Here is a 22188-nt window from a genome sequence, read left to right as displayed (position 1 = left end):
TATGGCCAAACAGTTCTATTTTTGTTTCATCAGACCAGAGGACATTTCTCCAGAAAGTACGATCTTTGTCCCCATGTGCAGTTGCAAACCCTAGTCTGGCTTTTTCATGGCAGTTTTGGACCAGTGGCTTCTTCCTTGCTGAGCGGCCTTTCAGGTTATAGGTATAGGACTCGTTTTACTGTGGATATAGATACTTTTGTACCTGTTTCCTCCAGCATCTTCACAAGGTCCTTTGCTGTTGTTCTGGCATTGATTTGCACCAAAGTACGTTCATCTCTAGGAGAAAGAACACGTCTCTTTCCTGAACTGTTTGACGGCTGCGTGATCCCATGGTGTTTATGCTTGCGTACTATTGTTTGTACAGATGAACGTGGTACCTTCAGGCGTTTGGAAATTCCTCCCAAGGATGAACCAGACTTGTGGAGGTCTACAATTTTTTTTCTGAGGTCTTGGCTGATTTCCTTTGATTTTCCCATGATGTCAAGCAAAGAGGCATTGAGTTTGAAGGTAGGCCTTGAAATACATCCACAGGTACACCTCCAATTGACTCAAATGATGTCAATTAGCCATTCAGAAGCTTCTAAAGCCATGACATCATTTTCTGGAATTTTCCAAGCTGTTTAAAGGAACAGTCAACTTAGTGTATGTAAACTTCTGACCCACTGGAATTGTGATACAGTGAATTATAAGTGAAATAATCTGTCTGTAAACAATTGTTGGGAAAAATGACTTGTCATGCACAAAGTAGATGTCCTAACCGACTTGCCAAAACTATAGTTTGTTAACAAGACATTTTAATGACTTCCGTCACAAATATACAACTGACTGGATAACTTATTAATTAGCCCTACAAATAAGACATTTGACAAGAGGACAATTGTTGGATATCATCATCACATCATACCATTCTATATTAGTAATATGTTTATACATAATTATTAATTTTTCATTCTGAAATTACATCCCTGGTAACATGATGTAAATTTGTTCTCATAAACAAAACAAAACAAAAGGATGAGAGAGAGTACAGTCACAAGTCACAACTCCCATAAAGCGACAAATGATGATTGTGGCAATATTGGCCTCAAGAGGGCGGTGTGGTCCCTAGTTGTTTTTGACAATAATATGTTATACTGAGGTGAGATTCTTCCAAAACTTAGGGATCATCATCATCATCATCATCATCATCATCATCATCATCCCATCTGAGATTATAAAGACACAACCCCTTTACTCTTGATAATACGTAACATTTTGGGTTATTGCTATGTTATTACAATGTAATAAACCATGTTGAATGGGTTATGGAAAGACCAAACTCATGCTTCTGTGATTTATACTTTCTTTTCTTTCATTAGGCTGCTACCGGTCGACCATATCTCATTGTTGTCGATTCACCTGAGATGCAAAATCTCAAAGAAATCCCTAGTTTCTCTCACAATGTTCTGTGCTGACAAGCAGTGCGAGTATTGACGTCAGTCACCGGCATTAGCACCAGCGCGCGAAGCTCTGGTCTTTGGGAGTGGTACGAAAGTAAATCTGCGCTTCCCCGCCCGCCCAGCTACACTAGAAAGTTTATGAGGGTTTACATGACTGACTGCTTCTTTTGCACTCGTGGTTTATACCCGCAATTTAAAAGGGACATTCTCCGTTGATATGTGAGTTTCTTTTAATCAATGCTTTGCTGACAGCTTTAGCTGTTGTCCCTGGTACAATATATTACCTTTATGTGTTGTTTATTTGAAGCCAATGATAGGTGACAATTAGGTAAGATAACTTGTTAACATGAATTATAAAGTTGTGAACTGTGAGCTATTGTCAGATAAACGTCTAGCCTATAGCCGTATTATCGTACATTTCTGAAAACCAGAACTATGAGTTTCACTTATTCGTCCTATTTATTTCAGCCAAATAAAAACATTAACGGTTTTGCTTTGGTTTCACTTTAATAGCCGGTCTTCCGTTTACCTGAAATATTCAACTACTTTCTAGGTATTTGACTCAATAATTCGTGTTTGTCTGGTTAAGGAAGTAGCCAAAGTTACTTTTGTTTTGCTTTGGTTGCATAAACAGTTTATATAGTCTTTTCCCCTCGCTCTATATGAATCATATAACAAGAGCAGTCTCCCCCGCTTATCAGATCTCCCTATTGTAACATTATTTAAAGAAAGCGACGCCATACTGTTTCCTGGCAGACTGGGCCAGCAGTTACTGACCACTGGATAACCCTAGAGCTCCGGGCCCCATGATAATATTCTAGGCTATCCAAGGACAGACAATCACATTGGAAGTATAAATGTTATATGTTTGTAGCCTATCATTAGTTCCACATGCAGAAGTTGATGGCAATGTCACGTGTCAAGTTTTAACGAATTATCCCATTTTTTATCTGAATTTGGTATGGTAGCAACAGTTCTAATCAAGCACCTAACTAGAAATGGGGGGTAGTTGAGTAGAGAGAGGTACAGTACATACATTTATTAGAAATTGCCTTGTTAATCATCACTAACATAGATGTTAATCAGTGTACTTCATCTGATCCTGGACGTTTAGGAAGAGGCCCTCTGGAGAGAACATTTTATCCTATAATAATCTCAGATACCACTATTCCAGATAAAAGACAGAAAAAAAGAAAGTGATGCAGTTTATAATCTTGGCAACACCATCTCACAATTTAATTTTCAACAGGAAAGGTTACTTGAGGGGATTTGTTAAGCTTGCCAGCATTGAGTGTAGAGGATGAGTATTACATTGATTAATATGCATTGACATTATGTTAATTATACTCTGATGTAATTATATAAATGTGCAGCATCAGTAATACCAGAGGTATACACTATTCCTTATTGATTGGATATTTTCAGTATTCACCTCATCTATGACTTTGCTTGGCAGTTGGCAATCTCCTACTGACGCCCCGCCTCTTTTCTCCTAGCTGACCTTTGACCTATCAAGGCTGGATTTGTGTGGTAACCCCTCTGGAGCGGAACCACTGCCACCACAGTCACAGCCGTGCTGCCATTGGACGAGGACGCTGCCCGAGCACCTAGACACCGGCAAGTTCTTCATTGTGACTCCCACAGATATCTGACTTAGAGATGGAGAGCAGCAACATGCCACTTTTACCTCTGCTTCTACTCTGCCTTGCCTTCGCCACTTCAGGTAAGACCAACGGTTGGTTGAACCTCCAACTTCCATCTCTTCTTAATGGTTGTGTAAGTGAAGAGCTGTTTGGTTGACGGCTAGTGTGCTAGACTCGACTTGGAGACTGGTGCTGAATTGAAGCCTAGAGGGTCTTTCCTTCTGTGTAAGCAAAGTTCAAAAACCGGCATTAACCTTGATTTGAACTGTCATGATTTACTTATTCTAACCTCATCTCTTTTTTAAAAAACAACCAGGGCTTTATTTTCACAGCTGTTTTCAGTGGTTCTCTCAGGATTACCAGTTGATTGGATGAGTCTGTATATAGAGGTGTAACGTGTATAGTGACTGACAATATTTCCTAAAGACTACTTTCATTGAAACTCATAAAGTATAAGGACTAAATGAGAAATGTGTGCATCCTGTTTATTATTGTGCTGGTATACGCTATAGGTAGCCTAGATTTGTCTTGGTTTGCGTGTATATTTGATATATTTATCAAGTAAGTTTTTGGGGCGTATGATTAAAAAAATAGGTATGTTAAATAGAGCTCGCCAGCTTGTAGTCCTAAAAAATGGAAATTAAACCTCAGGTTTGTTCAGCTATTCCTAAAAAGCAATGGTGAATGAATGGGGTTTTGGGATAAACACAAAGAATAAGGTTTGAGGTTAACACAGGCTTAGATCTTATACATTTGTAATATCAGTCAGTTAACATGACCTTTATGAATTATGAAGCATTTATCTGCTTTATGTGCTTATTTTGATTACATAAATGTTTCAAAATTCACAAAAAGTGACATTAGCTGATAGAGATGTCATAGAACAAAACTAATAAGATCTCCTAAGCCTGTGTTTACCACAGGTCTTATTTTCCTCTTTTATCCCAAAACCCTACAAAAAAAAACATTAATTTCCCCATAGGCTTTGGCCAACAAGCAATGGTGGTACCCTCCATTAGTTCATACAAAAAGGTGCCATTACAATTGCTCTCTGTGGCTGCAGTGGTTAGTTGGCAGTTAGCTGGAGTGTTATGTAGGAAATGGAAGAGAATCTGCAGTGTTCAGTTATGCTCTGACAGGTCTTGTGTTATGCTCTGGCCGCTAACATGTGTAGATCCTTGGAGTGATGCTTATTTCAGATAGTTATGTCAGACAGAGCAGGTGTAGTTCATGCTATTCCAGTGGATCCTCATGTTCGTGCACTGGTATATGCACATTTTATGTATTTGGCTCTTGCAGACAAAGGAAAGCAGTCCAAAACAGTTTGTATTATTATTTTTATTTCTTATTGTTGTACCATTGTGGAGAAGGAACCTGCAAGTAGCATTTTGTTGGATGGTATACAGTGATCCCTCGCCACTTCGCGGTTCACTTATCGCGGATTCGCTATTTCGCGGATTTTCATAATGCATTTTTTTTTTTTTTTTGGTGCATTGTGCTCTGCATTCTGATTCGCTAAAAACTCACTCCCGCTTCTTGTATCAAAACATGCTACGAATTGTGCTATCATTTTGTCGTCTCGTGCAGTTATGTGTACGTACATAAAACAGCTTGGCAAATTTACATTAAGTTGGCCAGGAAGGAAGGAAGGACTAACGCTTGGTCGCTTAGCAACCATGGTGCGAATGGCCACTGAACTTAAGCGAGTAGCTGAGGAATGGGACCCTTTGATGAGCCGTTCATTACAGTTCTCCAACGTAATCGATGGTGGCATGTCGGTGTACAAGGATCTTTTTGCAAAGAAGAAAAAAGAGCGACAACAGCTGCCTATCACTATGTTCTTCTCCCGAACAAACACACCTGCACCGCGGGCTTCAGAAGAAGAGAACACTGCAGAGCGCAGTCAGGATGCAGCGGCCCAGTCTGAAGAGCAGTGAAACGGCCTACACGTGAGTCACTGTATTTGTATACATGTAATAGTTGCTAATTGTAAAAAAAATTTTTTTTTCTATTTCGCGGATTTCACTTATCGCGGGTCATTTTCGGAACGTAACCCCCGCGATAAACGAGGGATTACTGTATACCATGTGTATCCTGTACATACGACTAATACAACTTGAAACTGCAACATAACCGAGACATGCCAAGACATTTATTGGAATATTCTGTGAGACTTCCAAATAGGAATACTATAGCAACGTTTCTGAATACAGCATTTTTTACACCCATCACTAGTGAGTGGCTGAGGTTGTGGCTGCAACTGTGACTGTCTGTCGACAGTGTAGCCCTCTGTAGTGGATTCTAGTTGGGAATCTGTGTCGACTGCTTTGGTCTCACTGGATTAAATCCCTGTTGCCCCTGTTGGGGGCCTCCGTTTGGGCTCCAGACAGTAGTTGGACTCCAGACTTCTGTTCTGTAGTTCCATGGGGGCCATCAGCTGTACAGCCCCTCTCTGGGGGTGTCCCTACAGGAGGCTAGGTTGACTGTAGGCCTCATCGGCTCCCCACTGCAGTTAGTTCCCCGTGGGAGCCTGACGTGATGGTTGTCGACTCTTGGCCTCCCGCTGCACTTCCTCCCAGCCGGGTCCTTCTCTACAGACTGGAGGAAAAGTACAAAAGTGATTAGGCAGCTGCCGTAGAGGGAGGAGAGCCTGAAGGAGAGCTTGGGGGAAGCTGACAGACTAGGGGGGAGGGAGATGGAGGGAAGAAAGGTAAGGAGAGCAGCAGAACAGCAGGCAGGGAAGCCACTAGGACCACATCCTGAGGAAGCTATGCTGGAGGCTGGGGGGGGTGTTGAGGGTTGGAGATGGTGGTGGCGGTTAAGCGTGGATTATGTAACTATCCAACAACACATCAGTGACACAGTGGGTTGATCGGGAAAGGGGTGCAGAGAGAGAGAAAGGGATGAAAGGAGAGGGAAGGAGAGAGAGAGAGAGAGAGAGAGAGAGAGAGAGAGAGAGAGAGAGAGAGAGAGAGAGAGAGAGAGAGAGAGGAGGGTGAAGTGAGGGATGAGGCAGAGAGATTGAGAGACAGAGAGAGAGAGAGAGACAGATGATGCTAAGGAGAGGTAGAACAGAAAGAGGGGGAGGGACTAAAGGGAGAGAGAGATTGTGTGTGAGAGAGAAATACACTATGGCAAGATGCAGAGAGAGATGAGAGAGAAAGAGAGGGATAAAAAGAGGTGACAGACAGCTCCTTAGTAGGAACTTGCAGAGGGAAATAACAAAAAAACAAAAAAAACTGCTGCCTCTGTTAAAAATGGCGTTGAGAGTCTAAATAGCCCACTTCCCCACACTGCAGCCAGACTGGGTGGCAGGACCAGGGAGACATAGTGACGCGACCACTTGTCGCTGCTGCAGACCGATTTCTATCTCACTGTTGCAATCAACAATCCATTTCTGACTGCCTCTTTTTCTCTCTTTGACTAGCAGTGCTGAGCAGGACTAGCTACCCAGTGGGCACACGCTGGTTGAATAAACGTTGTTTCCACGTCATTTCAATGAAATTACATTGAACCAACGTGGAATAGATGTTGAATTGATGTCTGTGCCCAGTGGGTATGCTAAAGTATGTTGTTCACCTCTCTACCTATCTCTCTCTCTCTCTCTCTCTCTTGCTCTCTCTCTATTTCTGTCTGTTGTACCTAAAAGGGAGAGTAAGCGTTTGATGAGTTACAATAATGTTTGCTGCCGGATAACTTTTCCTGTTTGTGTATAGATTATGAATGATGTGTGATGGTTCACTTTATCTCTGGAGTAAAGCAGGGCAGCAGCAGTGTCATATAAAATGTTTAGAGACAAATCATTTTTTTCCAGCTTATGAGTTATGTTTTTCTTGAAGTAAGTTGTTAACAAGGCACCCCTCATGCGGTAAGGCATATATCAAAGCACTGTAAAACACATCTAGCTCACTCTATTTAGGCTATGCATCACCTAATGTTGATAGGCACACTTTCATCTCAGAAACCATTTAATTTAAGACTTTTCATATCTAGGAAAAACATTTTGAGAGTAACATACACAATCGTTTCTCATCTGCAAGGAGATGCTTGAGCCTCAGTAATTATTCTATTACTTGGCTGTAAGGCAAAGAGAGAGAGAGCACTAGTTCCGTTGAGCTCTTAACAAATACACACAAATATTTACATGGAGTACTTTAGTTTTTAACAAAAGATGACCATGTTAAACGAAAACACATTCATTGATATTTAAGTGTCCACTCGTTTCAGGCACTGTTTCTGGCCAGGCCCTGGACCTTGTCTGCCTGTCTTTCTCATCGTGGTGCACTATCCCTGGGGATCGGTAAGGCCCAGGTCCCCCAGGTTGGGTTGGTCGGCAGGCAGTGGCGTGCGACCTGAATGGCTCATTAGTACATGGCGCGGAGATAAAACTCCTCATCAGAATGGCGACCGCTATGTGCACATGCCAGCGGCAGCCGTCTGCACACTGTGGACAGATAAGGCATGGCGTTGTGTAGCTATTATCTCTGGCCAGTCTCCCCATACTCAGCCAAGGGTCTGCCCAATCAGAAGAAGTCTTGAAAGGGGATTTGTACCTGTCCCTTTAAACATTATTTTTGGGTTCTTCCCCAAATCCCAGAGAGAGTAGTACTTGGGTTGGCTGTTTGGTACCTATTCCTTATTTCCCACTATGCAAATTCATAAACTATTTAGTATGCTATGTTGATGTGCTGCTTTCTTCAGGCAGAACAGAGATAGTTGTCAGCTAAGCTTCTAAAGGACAGGAAATTATTATTGAACAGTTGATGCTTTGAAGCAATGACAGGTGTCACAGGCTTTAGTTGAAGCTTGTTGCGATGTGTCTCACAAATCTTAAAAACCACGATTGGTGTTCAGAATTGAAACAACGTAGGGTAGCTACAGTCACTTGTTATTTGACCCTAATGGTAGAGCTATGCAAGCCTGGGTGTATAAAGTTGAACCTTCTTGTTGATTCAGGTGTCATGCTGCTTTCTCTGGATTCATGTGGTGAAGTGCTCAAAATTCTCTTTGATTTATGACAAACTTGGTGTGTGTGCTTGTGTGTGTGCACACATGAGTGTGCTCCTGTGTGTGTTGGCGTGCTTATGTAGGGGCCACATTCAGGGTTATAGAGAGTCCCTCTGAATATGATGGAAGGCTTTTGATATAATCTTTTCCCATTATTAATACATTGAAAAGTAGAAAGTGTGATCAAGGGATAGGCTTTAATTAAAAGCCCTGTAGTGTAGATGTTTGTCATATGGCTCCAACAAATCCCAAAGCCATGCTCAGAGCTCTTAACAGTCTGTACTTATCTTCCTGAGGAAATATAGTCAAGCTTGTTGACAGCTTTCCACTCTCAGACTATTTCATTACTCTTAGAGGAAGAAAAATAAAACTTGGCACTGCAAAGCAGCACAATCTTTCTGTCTTTGCTCCAGACTCTACCTAACTCCACTTCTTCAACTTCTCAAACGTTTCGAAAAGTAGCAGAACGTTCATAGCTATGCTATCTATGATGCGACGATCCCAAAGTGGGCTCGTTAATATTTTCTGGGAAATCAGTGGAGAAAAACGGGGTAATGTCTGTTGGTTCTATGAGCAACATATGCTGTGCAAAGCGACATCAATCTTGAATGATTGGAAGCACCCAGTGTGCAATGCGTCTCTGCCGTTTCCATCTGCTCAGTGGAACGGAGTTAGCACAGCGACCGCTAAATTAGTCTTTCCCTCCAAAAACCACGTTTGCTAATTAATGCCTGGAAGATGAATAGACTCTCACTATAGAGCAAATTCACAATGTCTCGCCGTTTAGTGATAAATTAATTTGTTCACACTGTGACCAACCTGAAGACTGAGAGCTAATAGAGTGTTTATGGAACACCTTGTCAATTTGAAGGAAGAGACAACGAAACGGAAACATTGCACATGCTGATGCTGCCTGGAATATGACAGATATATGTTTCTGTATGTAAAGCCATTGCAGCCTGCAGGTAGAGAATATCCTGATAAAAATAAATATCCTATAAATCAAATTGGCTACACATGGCCTGTCTGCAACGAACTTGAAACATTGTATCAACTATTACCTTGAGTCAGCCTGAAGCTCCTGCTAGCAAACTTGCAACATTGTATAAATATTCTAGGCCCTCAGAGTTTCCGGTGCCAGTGAGCTTGGGACAGACACAGCTGTAGGCTATTTGCACAAGTGACGAGAAGTAATCAGGCAGGCCTTTTTCATGACGCTTCCACTGGATCAGAGCATAACATTTTTCCCTTTCACGCTGAGTGGTCAAAAGGGAGAGAACTGGAAACATTTTTCAAATACATTGAGGAACTATTGGTGGTGCGTTAAGTCAATCAGAAATACTATCAGATTCCCAAATGGGCACATTTATATTCATACATTTGCACGCAGGCCAGTTAGCCTACAGGCCTACTTCTATCCGTAATTAGGTGCGCGTCCTTACTCAAGATTGACAGGACGGCTCTAAATAAAGACAATGACTAAATTGACAAAACTCGTAAATGGAATAAAATTTACCAAAACTTGTTTCTCACAAGTGTAACATAGGTTGTGCGCTCAACGTGTCCACTCCGAAAATGAGAATGACAAAAGACTGGAATAATAATATATTGAATGCATTAACAGAAATGACCGTAACCAAACAAACATTGTATATTAGAAATTATAGGAATTAATGGTAAATGTACTACTGGTGATATATGGAATTAGGAATAGATAGACACTAACAATCAACCGCAAACAATGAATGTGCACAAATTGGCGAGAGAGAGCGCATTCTGGAGAGATACATGCATTGTGAATTTAGCCACACTTCTTGGAAGTGCCATCCCCGCGGCCTCCTCAATGCATTGGTCTCAGCCTCCGCAAATTAGTTCACATTAGTTCACAAGACATGTGTTTCGTCTGCCATAAAAAAATCATAAATAAAAAATATATACAGTGCATTCGTAAAGTATTCAGACCCCTTGACTTTTTCCACATTTTATTACGTTACAGCCTTATTCAAAAATGTATTAAATATTCCCCCCCCCCCCCCCCACCATCAAGCTGCATACAATACCCAATAATGACAAAGCAAAAACCATTTTTTAGAAAAGTTCGCAAATTTATTCAAAATAAAAAACAAAACAGAAATATCACATTTACATAAGTATCAGACCCTTTACTCAGTACTTTGTTGAAGCGCCTTTGGCAACTATGACAGCCTTGAATCTTTTTGGGTATCAAGCTACAATCTTGCCACACCTGTATTTGGGGAGTTTCTCCCATTCTTCTTTGCAGATCCTCTCAAGCTCTATCCACTTGGATGGGGAGGTAAATGTAAATATGGTATTTCTGTTTTTTATTTGTTATACATTTGCAAAAATTTCTAAAAACCTGTTTTCGTTTTTTTTTGTTGGCATTAATTTAATCCATTTGAGAATAAGGCTGTAACGTAACAAAATGTGGAAAAAGTCAAGGGGTCTGAATACTTTCCCGAATGGAGTGTATATACTGTATATACAAAAGTATGTGGACACGCCTTCAAATTAGTGGATTCAGCTATTTCAGCCACACCCGTTGCTGACAGGTGTATAAAATCGAGCACACAGCCATGCAATCTCCATAGACAGACATTAGCAGTAGAATGGTCTTACTGAAGACCTCAGTGAGTTTCAACGAGACACCGTCATAGGATGCCACCTTTCCAATAAGTCAGTTTGTCAAATTTCTGTTGGAGCTGCCCCGGTCAACTGTAAATGCTGTTATTGTGAAGTGGAAACGTCTAGAAGCAACAACGGCCACACAAGCTCACAGAACGATAGGCCACACAAGCTCACAGAACGGGACCGCTGAGTGCTGAAGCACGTAGCGCGTAAAAATGTCTGTCCTCGGTTGTAAAACTCACTACAAAGTTCCAAACTGCCTCTGGAAGCAACGTCAGCACAAGAACTGTTCGTTGGGAGTTTCATGAAATGGGTTTCCATGGCCGAGCAGCCGTACACAAGCCTAAGATCACCATGTGCAATGCCAACCGTCGGCTTGAGTGGTCTAAAGCTTGCCGCCATTGGACTCTGGAGCAGTGAAAATGCTTTCTTGGGCGTGATGAATCACGCTTCACTATTTGGTGGATGCCAGAAGAACGCTACCTGCATGAATGCATATTACCAACTGTAAAGTTTGTTGGAGGAGGAATAATGGTCTGGTGCTGTTTTTCATGGTTCGGGCTAGATTTCCCAGTAAAGGGAAATCTTAACGTTACAGCATACAATGCAATTCTAGATGATTCTGTGTTTCCAACTTTGTGGCAACAATTTGGGGAAAGCCCTTTCCTGTTTCAGCATGACAATGCCCCCGTGCACAAAGCGAGGTCCATACAGAAATGGTTTGTTGAGATCAGTGTGGAAGAACTTGACTGGCCTGCACAGAGCCCTGACCTCAACTCCATCGAACACCTTTGGAATGAATTGGAACGCCGACTGCGAGCCAGGCCTGATCGCCCAACATCAGTGCCTGACCTCACTAATGCTCTTGTGGCTGAATGGAAGCAAGTCCCCGCAGCAATGTTCCAACATCTAGTGGAAAGCCTTCCCAGAAGAGTGGAGGCTGTTATATCAGCAAAGAGGGGAACAACATCATATGAATAACCATGATTTTGGAATGAGATGTTCGATGAGCAGGTGTCCACATACTTTGGCTATGTAGTATATATACAGTATATTTATTTACTACTGCTCGACTAAAGAAAGTCTCTCTCTCACACACACACACACACACACACACACACACACACACACACACACACACACACACACACACACACACACACACACACACACACACACACACACACACACACACACACACACACACACACACACACACACACACAGACCCTCCCCCCACTACCACATACACAACCTCCCCCCACTACCACACACACAACCTCCTCCCACTACCACATACACAACCTCCCCCCACTACCACACACACAACCTCCTCCCACTACCACATACACAACCTCCCCCCACTACCACACACACAACCTCCCCCCACTACCACACACACAACCTCCTCCCACTACCACATACACAACCTCCCCCCACTACCACATACACAACCTCCCCCCACTACCACACACACAACCTACCCCCACTTTATCCAAAAAGTACGATCTTTGTCCCCATGTGCAGTTGCAAACCGTAGTCTGGCTTTTTCATGGTGGTTTTGGAGCAGTGGCTTCTTCGTTGTTGAGCGGCCTTTCAGGTTATGTCGATATAGGACTCGTTTTACTGTGGATATAGATACTTTTGTACCGGTTTCCTCCAGCATCTTCACAAGGTCCTTTGCTGTTGTTCTGGGATTGATTTGCACTTTTCGCACCAAAATACGTTCTTCTCTAGGAGACAGAACGCGTCTCCTTCCTGAACGGTATGACGGCTGCGTGGTCCCATGTTGTTTATACTTGCGTACTATTGTTTGTACAGATGAACGTGGTACCTTCAGGCGTTTAGAAATTGCTCCCAAAGATGAACCAGACTTGTGGAGGTCTACAAAAGGTCTTGGCAGATTTCTTTTGATTTTCCCATGATGTCAAGAAAAGAGGCACTGAGTTTGAAGGTAGGCCTTGTAATTCATCCACAGGTACACCTCCAATTGACTCAAATTATGTCAATTAGCCTAACAGAAGCTTCTAAAGAGCCATGACACAATTTTCTGGAATTTTCCAAGCTGTTTACAGGCACAGTCAACTTAGTGTATGTAAACATCTGACCCACTAGAATTGTGATACAGTGAATTATAAGTGAAATAATCTGTCTGTAAACAATTGTTGGAAAAATGACAGAGTAGATGTCCTAACCGACTTGCCAAAACTATAGTTTGTTAACAAGAAATTTGTGGAGTGGTTGAAAAACGATGTACACTCCAAAACTGTACACATCCTCTGTCACGTGTCTGACCTTATTTCCTTTGTTTAGTCTTTATTTAGTTGGTCAGGACGTGAGTTGGGTGGGTATTATCTATGTTGTCTGTTTCTATGTGGGGTTTTCTCGTTTGGACTGATATGGTTCTCAATCAGAGGCAGCTGTCATTCATTGTCTCTGATTGGGAACCATATTTAGATAGCCTGTTTTCTGTTGGGGTTTGTGGGTGATTGTCTATGTGTAGTGTTTGTGTCAGCACTATTGTTATTTAGCTTCACGGTTGTTAATTTGTTGTTTATGTAGTGTTCAGTTTCTTTCATTAAATAATGACGAGCACTTTCCTCGCTGCGTATTGGTCCTCCGATCCTTCTCGTTTCTCCTCGTCAGATGAGGAGGACGAAGACAGCCGTGACATCCTCCCCCTACTACCACATACACAAACTCCCCACACTATCACATACACAACCTCCCCCCTCTACCACATACACAACCTCCCCCCTCTACCACATACACAACCTCCCCCCACTACCACATACCCAACCTCCCCCCACTACCACATACACAACCTGCCCCCACTACCACATACACAACCTCCCCCCACTACCACATACACAACCTCCCCCCACTACCACATACACAACCTCCCCCCACTACCACATACACAACCTCCCCCACTACCACATACCCAACCTCCCCCCACTACCACATACACAACCTCCCCCCACTACCACACACACAACCTCCCCCCACTACCACATACACAACCTCCCCACACACATTAGTAATAAAAATGATAGCAATAATTAGGGACTTTTTTTGTAGACTGTGGGGATTTTGTTGGCGTGGGGAGAGAGGTGAGGCACAGTGTAGTGTTGTGCAGTGTAGGGGTGAGAGGCCAGGGGACACTGCGGGCCCCTGCAGAACGCTGATAAGAGCTTGTTTACCTTCCTGTGGATGGTCAAGCCTCAGTCTGCGGCCGCGGAAACACCAGGACAATAGGTGTGTGGAGCTGGAAAGGCTGGGGCAGGCCAGACCCCCCACCCCCCCACCCCCCTCCGTGTGCTCCGACCACCCCCCTACCTCTCCCCTTCACCATCATGGCTCCTCCGACCAGACCCGGGGCGCAAACAGTTTACTCTGTCTCTGTGAGACAGTAGCCCCAGACACTGCTCTGTGTTTGCCCGGGTTTACCCTAGATTTACAGATAAGGCGGGGTTTAGATGTGACGCAGACACCATTTTTGGAACCAGTTGAAATACATTTTATACAGAACAATTGATTCATGCCAGGGCAATACATTATTTTGAAGTTTTTAACATATATTATGGCATGTAATATGCTTTAGTTGATTGGTAACTTATCATCATGGTACTTTTGATGCAGTAATATACAGTAGTTAGATCATTGGAGAGCCATGCCACTCATCTTGATGACAGTTCCAGAACTTTGGGCATGAGGGTGTAAGTGGGGAAAAAAGTTACCCACAGATCACATTTCTTTTGGAACATAAAACTGTTGACAAAATAGACTGGTGAATTGCTTCCAAAGATGTGGTAAATATTGAGCCTAGATAAAATGTAAGAAAAAGTGTTTCCTCCGAATTATTCTTTGTCAGAAAAGGGGTTGTAGTGAGAGTAGTAAAGGACTACTGCTAGACTAAAATAGAAACAGTTGTCATCAATGTGTAAGATTTCTTGTTAGAGTCCTGTTGTAGGTGACGGGCTTTTGGCAGACTACTTTATTCATGAATTGCAATCAAATAAAAGTACTCTGTTGAATCCCCAAATCAAATTCTCATGTCTAAATTAAAAAGTGAATAACCTCTCAAATAAAGGTGAATGTAGGATAGTACAAGTCAAAACTGCTTCATCTGCGTTTCCTGTCCCTCCCTGTCAAAGTGAATAGTGGTTTGATCTTTTGACTCTGTGAGGAGACTCAATAAAGGAAGTCAGTGTTTCCAGGATGTGGCTTGTTGCTGGCAGGGTCACAATGCCTCTCTTGAATATATAACCTTTAATGTCAGAGTTGTGTGGGTTGTTATTTCCAGCCAAGGTCCTCTTTCTGCTGAGTCGGGAGATCCACCCTACAGAATACTGACGATGAACCTTTCACCCCCCAAACAAGAACTGGTAGTCCGATCCAAGTCAGATGAGGCTGATGATGAAGTCATGCGTTTAGTATTTCTGCTTTCTGGCAGTTTTTTCTAGGAAGGAGCCATGCTGGGTTTTTCTGCTACAGGATGTTTTTGTTCATAATACACCTACAGTATGCCTTGAAGAGTTGCAAAAAACGTTTACAGGATTGCCAATAAAAAATAGCACATTTTTTGCTGTTTAGTTGTTTACTACGTCAGTGACATCTGTAGATATTAAACATTTATCACAATGTTAGGTATAAACGATAATATTAAACAAACTATTTCTGTCCCAAAAAATAAACAGTGGTCTACTGTCCTAAGGAGACATACACTCACAGCCACAGATGGTAGACTTGGAATGTACCAAGCTGCGTCAGAGGGATAACTTTGTGTACTTTTCAGCATTGAGAAATCTCCCCCTCCTAACTCGAGCCCCCGCACCCCCCACCGTAGTCCGCCCCTGCATCAGACAGGAGACACATGCCTGATTGAGCATTTTCTTTGGCCCAACATCAGGTTTGGGAGTTGACCAGAACAATGTGACAAGAAGGGACAGTCCAGAGATAGACACAGACAGGGAAAAAAAGTACAAGGGAGGAGGAGAGGTATGAATGGCAGATTCAGCAACATGGCCAGACATGTTTCAAGCCAAGGACTTCCATACTCAGATAAACACTGTGACACAACACTGTGAAGCATGAGGCTCATCATCATTTCCTATACATCCTCTGTCATCTAGAATCATTATGATGGATTCCTTCAAAATCCCCCTGACTCCCCCTCACATCTATATGGGAATCACCACCATCGTGGAAAAGAAAATTGGAGGCGCTGCTGATAAAAATAGATAAAGACAGAGGAGGAATGGAACGGCGCTTCTCTATAGCTCATTTAACAGCAAACCGCTTAATGAGGTAGTTGGCATTTCCGGGTCAGGCAGAGGGGTCAGTGTGACTATGGTTTATATCCTTAGTGACCGGTAAATAGGATTAGGGGAGTATCGGTGTGTGTGCGTCTCTGTGTGTGTGTGTCTGTGTGTGTGCTTTGCAGACACCAGGGGGTGATTTACGCAAAGTATTCTCCCCCCCGACGCAGTCACAGGCTGTTGACTCTGTCACAGTGGAATGAGACGGTGCTTCTTTATGGGAGGTAATCTGGCTGTTGAGTGGACATTAAAGCACAGAGGCAGAATAACAGGAAGCCGGTACTTGACCAGAGCAGAAGAAGAGGGATGATGAGAAAAGACAGGGAGGATCTCTCACTGCACAGTGGGGAAAGAAATAAAGAGTTAATTAAGGAAAAGATGAGAGGCTTGAAAGAAAGAGCTGTTTGTGTGGTGGGCATTGGCTTGACTTTACTCATACCCCTTCTCTCTCTCCTTTCCCTCCCTCCATCCCTTCCCCTCGTGGTGACGACAATGTCCTCTGCCAGGGCTCTCCGTCATCATCAGGCCACCCGTCTAAACAGGGCATTTCCTGTTGCCCTCACAAAAGTTGTTGTTTCCTGTTCACCCCCACACCCCCCTTCCCCTCTCTGTCTCTCTATCCTTCCATGGCGCTCATCAACCATCAACCCCTCCCCCAAATGCTTTGCACCTTGTAGCTACAGTAGATACGGAAAATCCTGAGTCTTCAGATGTGGGCCCGTATTCAAGAGTCTCGGTGTATGAGTGCTGATATAGGATTCGTTTAGCCAGTTAGATCATAATGAATACGGTTATATGGACAGGGTGACCTGATCTTTGATCAGCACTGCTACTCTGTTATGATTTGTGCATAGAAACAGACCCTGGAACTGAGAAGCTATGATTGTCTCTTAGGTGTTCATAACAGTTTTGATCTTTTGTAATAAATTCTCAGATTAAACTATTATACCGGTCTAAATAAGAGAATGTAACGAGCTGAAAATTCTCATCAGTTTTCCCAAAGAGGATTGTCCTCTGCGCGGTAGTATGAAGTACTTCAGTAAAAATACTTTAAAGTTCTACTTTTGGCGTATCTATACTTCACTTTTTATATTTCTAACTTTTACATTTACTCCACTACATTCCTAAAGAAAATAATGTACTTTTTACTCTATACTGTACATTTTCCCTGACACCCAAAAGTACATTTTGAATGCTTAGCAGGACATGAACATTTTTCAATGAATACACTTATCAAGAGAACATCCCTGGTCATCCCTACTGCCTATGATCTGGCGGACTCACTAAACACAAATTCTTCGTTTGTAAATGATATCTGAGTGTTGGAGTGTGCCCCTGGCTATCCGTAAATAGATAAACAAGAAAATTATGCCGTCTGGTTTGCTTAATATAAGGAATGTGAACAAATACTTTTAGACTTTTACTGAAGTTGTATTTTACTGGGTGACTTTCGCTTTTACTCGATTCATTTTCTATTAAGGGATCTTTGCTTTTACTCAAGTATGACAATTAGGTACTTTTTCCACCACTGCCTCTGTGCTCAATAATATCATCCCTTTCCATAATGGGTGTCAGTGGTGATATTGTATTCCGTTTAGATGTATGTCTACTGATTGGGATTCAAACTCAGACCAGGGTTGTCTCTGTATCAGTCCTATGATACTATCTGAGTCACATCCTATAGGGTCAGGAGACAGACAGTCTGAGGTGGGGGGTATCAGGGCCCCAATCAGATTTCCCATCTCTCACTAGGCTGGGCGGGACTTGGTCTTAGTGCTGACTGTTGATTGGGTAGGACGCAGCACCTGACCCTGCTCTTCCTGAAGAAGGAGGTGGTTTACTGGTGGGCAATATTTATTGAGCACCAACAGGATACTCCCCCAGGGGACAAAGTAAAAGGAACAAAAAGAGCAAATACATTATTTCAGTGGTTCCCTTCATCTTCAGCCCTGACACACACAGCCTCACATGCAATAAATCAGCTGCCCTTGTGTCTGTGTGACAGAGAGCGGAGGTTGTGGAGGAAACTCCCTGCGGTGCAGTGTGGTGCAGTCAGGGAGTGAGGGATAGTAGGGAGGAGACGAGTGGACTTGATTTAATGTTGCCCATGTAGCCGTGAGGTCCCAGATAAACTTGACCTATCAGCCGTGCCGATCAGACCGGTAGCCCCTCCCACCCATTTAGCATCCATACTTCTTACTTTATCTCCTGATTAGAAAACACGGCAGCACTGCTTCCAAATGACCCGCCATGCAACCCTCCTCCACTCCCATAGACAGTCACTGAAGCAGGAGTGATGGAGTGCATGTGGAGGAATCAGAGATGAATAGAACAGGAAAGCAACACCCTCCATAGGCTAGTCTAGGCTGTAACCAAGAGGGTGATTTAATATGTGTTTCAGATCATGCATTATATTGCTGGTCTACCGAGCTCTTTGTATGTTGCCTATAATGTGCATGAATATATCTTACTAATGATATAATGTGTTTTAATGTATTTATGGTTGATGCATAAAACATTTCAAGGAAATTCATAATGCATTATTCATATGGTCATAATAGAGGGTGTTAGCTCTACCACCTCTCCTTGGTTTTCTCTCTTTATTGTACCTATGTTCTTGTACCTAATGCATTTCACATCGGCAGTTATTTTTATGTAGGGTTGCAAAACTACAAGTAATTTACCATATTGTCCATGAGTTTCTAGTAGACAGACCATATTTTTCAAGAGAAAATAGCTTAATATAATCAACAATTTCAATTACCTCAGCAACTCGTCCAACTATTTACTTTTTTCACAACTGCCACCAGTTTGACATCAAAACATTGACCACAAATAAATACTGTTATAGTAAAGCAAGGCAACAGTAAACATATCATTCCCCACGAATGATGCAACGCCCCCCTTGGGCGCCCCCCCCCAATCAGTGTACTTTTGTAAATGCCAGATCTCTATGGCTAGAAGCATCATTCACCCAAGTTTCATTAAAATCTGGCCAGTGGTGTTTGAGATATTGCGTGGGTTTGCTGGACTCATATCCCTGAGCATACAGCATGCCACATTTCATCACTTTGAGTCAAACAGATCAAGAGATAGTGCTACCGTGTGGTCAATATGAATGTTCTTGCATATGTTGAGTATTGACAGAATTTGCAACATGTGTACCATATTTTGTTACAATACGAATGTCCTTGACTGATTTATATGCATTTATCTGCCAGCCACATGAATGTTTATTGGTAAACATGTTTTTTTAGGTACTAGATTGGAAAATATTATTTGAGAGAACTTTGTCCATAGACGCAACATATCAAGTTTCGTGCCGACCGGTCATTCGCTGCCAGAAGAGTAGCGTTTTAAGTGTTTTTCACAAAATTTTAAATGGCGGAAAATCCATCATGGCGGGTCCCTAGGCAAATTTGTTCCTTGTGAGGAGAGCGTCCTATGTACCGAATTTCATGACTAGGTCAAACAGGGTGAGGTCCATGACCTTTCAAACATTGCATTTTCAATCTCTTTTTATAGCACCACCATCTGGCAAATCAGTGTAACTTTGTTACTTGAACGTTTCCAGCTATATACGCTCCTTTTGAAACCCTATTCGTAAGCATAGGCCTGTTTTGCAAGTTTAAACATGGGATTCAAGGCTCTAGCCACTTGCCAGGCCATCATTGGTCACGATTGTAAATAAGAATTTGTTCTTAACAGACGTGCCTGGTTAAATAAAGGTTAAATAAAATGTATGGTCCTAGAATGTGTGACCACTCTACTTTGCTTATCCAGGTTTGCCCCTTGTCTCTCACCCAGCATCCCAGCAGACGTGTGAGCCAGTGAAGGTTCCTGACAACCAGAATGCTTGGATCAGGGTGAGGGAGATGCCAAAAGGCTGCTGGACCAGCTACACCACTAAGGACAGTAAAGAGGTGCACATCCTCAGCCTGCACTTCCTTCCTGGGGTAAGGCAATCTATGTACTGTGTGTATGTACTGAACTACTGTGGAAACCCTCCACTAGAATTAGATGCATCCAGTACACTCATTCTGAATAGTCCAGTACATTGAAAACACAGGTTGAGTGATACCAGATGAGCATTAACACACTAGGCTAGTTTACACATGAGATTGATGTCAGATAAATTAGCTAGCTTTCCCATGTGGCTGAGAGTCAACATGACCGACACCTCCTCTGCTCAGCCTGATAAGTACAAACACATGCCAGACATAACATGGAGCCAGGGTCCCCTGAGGTGACTGGGGTTCCTTACACTATACAAAGCAGTGTGAAAACACACCACCTCATCCAACAGCCTGCATGGGGAATGGGGCTAAGTGTGTAGAATACAGGTTGATTTCAAAGTTGTACCCCAAATTGTATAACAATATGTAATTCCGATTATAGCCATTTGGGTGTAAAATTACGTAACTGTCCCAAGATCAGGAATGTAATCCTACACTGCTATTTCACCCCAGACTTAATTTTCATTCTTTGACAGTGTCTGGTCAGCACATATTCGTAATTTCTTATCAATGCTCTCTCTCTATCACACACACACACAAACACTTTCTCTCATCTCATTTACTGTTTGTCCCTCTTGAGATGCCGTAGCCAGTACACTTCCTCAAAATAGTTTGAATTACTCTAAAATGACACAAGAAATCTGTATTTAATTTTGACATTTTTGCTGAGTTCTTAGTTGCGCAATTTTACATCTAACTAAGATGTTTGGTACAATATTTCTCAAGTGAAATGTCTGTCGTTAAATGACAACTTAATTGAAGAATCCCTACTGTTGACCAATTACGGACGAAGGGGCGTAGACATCGGCTACCGAACTTCGACAAGCCTCAAGAAAAAAAAATCTGGGATCGAACATCTGGAAAAAACCTGCTGAATGCTGTCGAACACCAAAACAAATCACAAAATGTTGTCATAATATACACTGAAGGTACAAAACATTAGGAACACCTGCTCTTTTCATGTCATAGACTGACCAGGTGAATCCAGCTATGATCCCTTATTGATGTCACCTGCTAAATCCACGTCAATCAGTATAAATAAAGGGGAGGAGACAGGTTAAAGAAAGATGTTTAAGCCATGAGACAATTGAGACAGGATTGTGTATGTGTGCCATTCAGTGTGTGTATGTGTATGATAAAATATTTAAGTGCCTTTGAACGGGGTATGGTAGTAGGTGCCAGGCACACCTGGCACCTACTTGTGTGTGTTAAGAACTGCATCGCTGCTGGGTTTTTCACGCTCAACAGTTTCCCAAAGGACATCCAGCCAAGTTGACACAACTGTGGAAAGCATAGGAGTCACCCGGGGCCAGCAAGAGTCCATGCTCTGACGAATTGAGACTGTTCTGAGGGCAAACTCAGTCTATGTGCGAACTGTTTCGACTGGGCAGCATACGGAAACTTTAGACTACGCTGTGTGCTGTGTGTGTGTGGTGGCGGCTAACCTCCCTGACAGCTACTCTAGCAAAGGTGAGATAAATGCGTACACAACAAACCCCTTTCCAAACATATTCTTTGTTGTGTCTTTGGCCCATTTATTAGCAGCAAAGATAAAACATTTCATACCGGTAGTCAGTGCAGTAGGTTCCATAGTTCATAGTGAATGTGCAAAGAATACAGGCCTATTAACATCAAACAAAAACAGAATGAGCATCTGTACTTTTCACAAAACCCATAAACTGTGTGTGTGTGTCTGTCCTTCCATTATACAGACTAATTGGTCAGAAGTGGGGTAGAAGAGGCCATCCAGACATGCAAGGTATCTGTTAAAGATGGCAAGAATACAATCAGCATGACATCTTGATAGCAGAATACAGTAGCAAAATGCTCCCAAAAAGCTGAGCTTTGTAGAGATACACATTTGAAGAAACGCAAAAAAACGTATATGGTCAAACAGTGTAGATGACAGCTTGCTTACCTTCTCACTCAGGCGATTCTTGCGTTTGCTCAGTTGCTCCACAAAACTTCTTCCAGATGTCAGTCAACTTGTATACTTCAAGTTGGTACTGAAATCGTTTATGATTGGACAAGATAACACCTCCTGAATTGACAAATGTGAAAGCAGTGTTTTCAGGAGAGAGCGAAAAGTGGTTGTCAGAATCGTCAAATCGCTCTG

At 42.5% G+C, this 22188-nt stretch overlaps 1 protein-coding gene and 1 long non-coding RNA gene across 3 annotated transcripts in view; one reads left to right on the top strand and one right to left on the bottom strand.

Moving 5' to 3' along the window:
• Window positions 1-1533: 1533 nt before the first annotated feature.
• Window positions 1534-22188, top strand: part of LOC139552314 (endoglin-like) — a 50132-nt gene continuing 29477 nt past the window's right edge. Inside the window, exons 1-3 of one of the 2 annotated variants that reach the window (XM_071363928.1) lie at window positions 1534-1658; window positions 2936-3162; window positions 19864-20012. In XM_071363928.1, coding sequence (XP_071220029.1) covers window positions 3099-3162; window positions 19864-20012 — 213 coding nt within the window. In that variant the 5' untranslated portion in view covers window positions 1534-1658; window positions 2936-3098. Of the gene's footprint in view, window positions 1659-2935; window positions 3163-19839; window positions 20013-22188 lie in introns of both variants that reach the window. The other variant, XM_071363927.1, reaches the window with a different exon arrangement.
• Window positions 4406-9255, bottom strand: LOC139552312 (uncharacterized). The gene is made up of 3 exons (XR_011670411.1): window positions 9151-9255; window positions 5167-5680; window positions 4406-4494 (listed from the first exon to the last, which is right to left on the bottom strand). It is a non-coding gene; the product is annotated as an uncharacterized lncRNA (long non-coding RNA).

This window comes from Salvelinus alpinus, chromosome 24, assembly GCF_045679555.1.
Source record: "Salvelinus alpinus chromosome 24, SLU_Salpinus.1, whole genome shotgun sequence".
NCBI lineage: Eukaryota > Metazoa > Chordata > Actinopteri > Salmoniformes > Salmonidae > Salvelinus > Salvelinus alpinus.
This window is presented reverse-complemented; position numbering and strand designations above follow the sequence as displayed.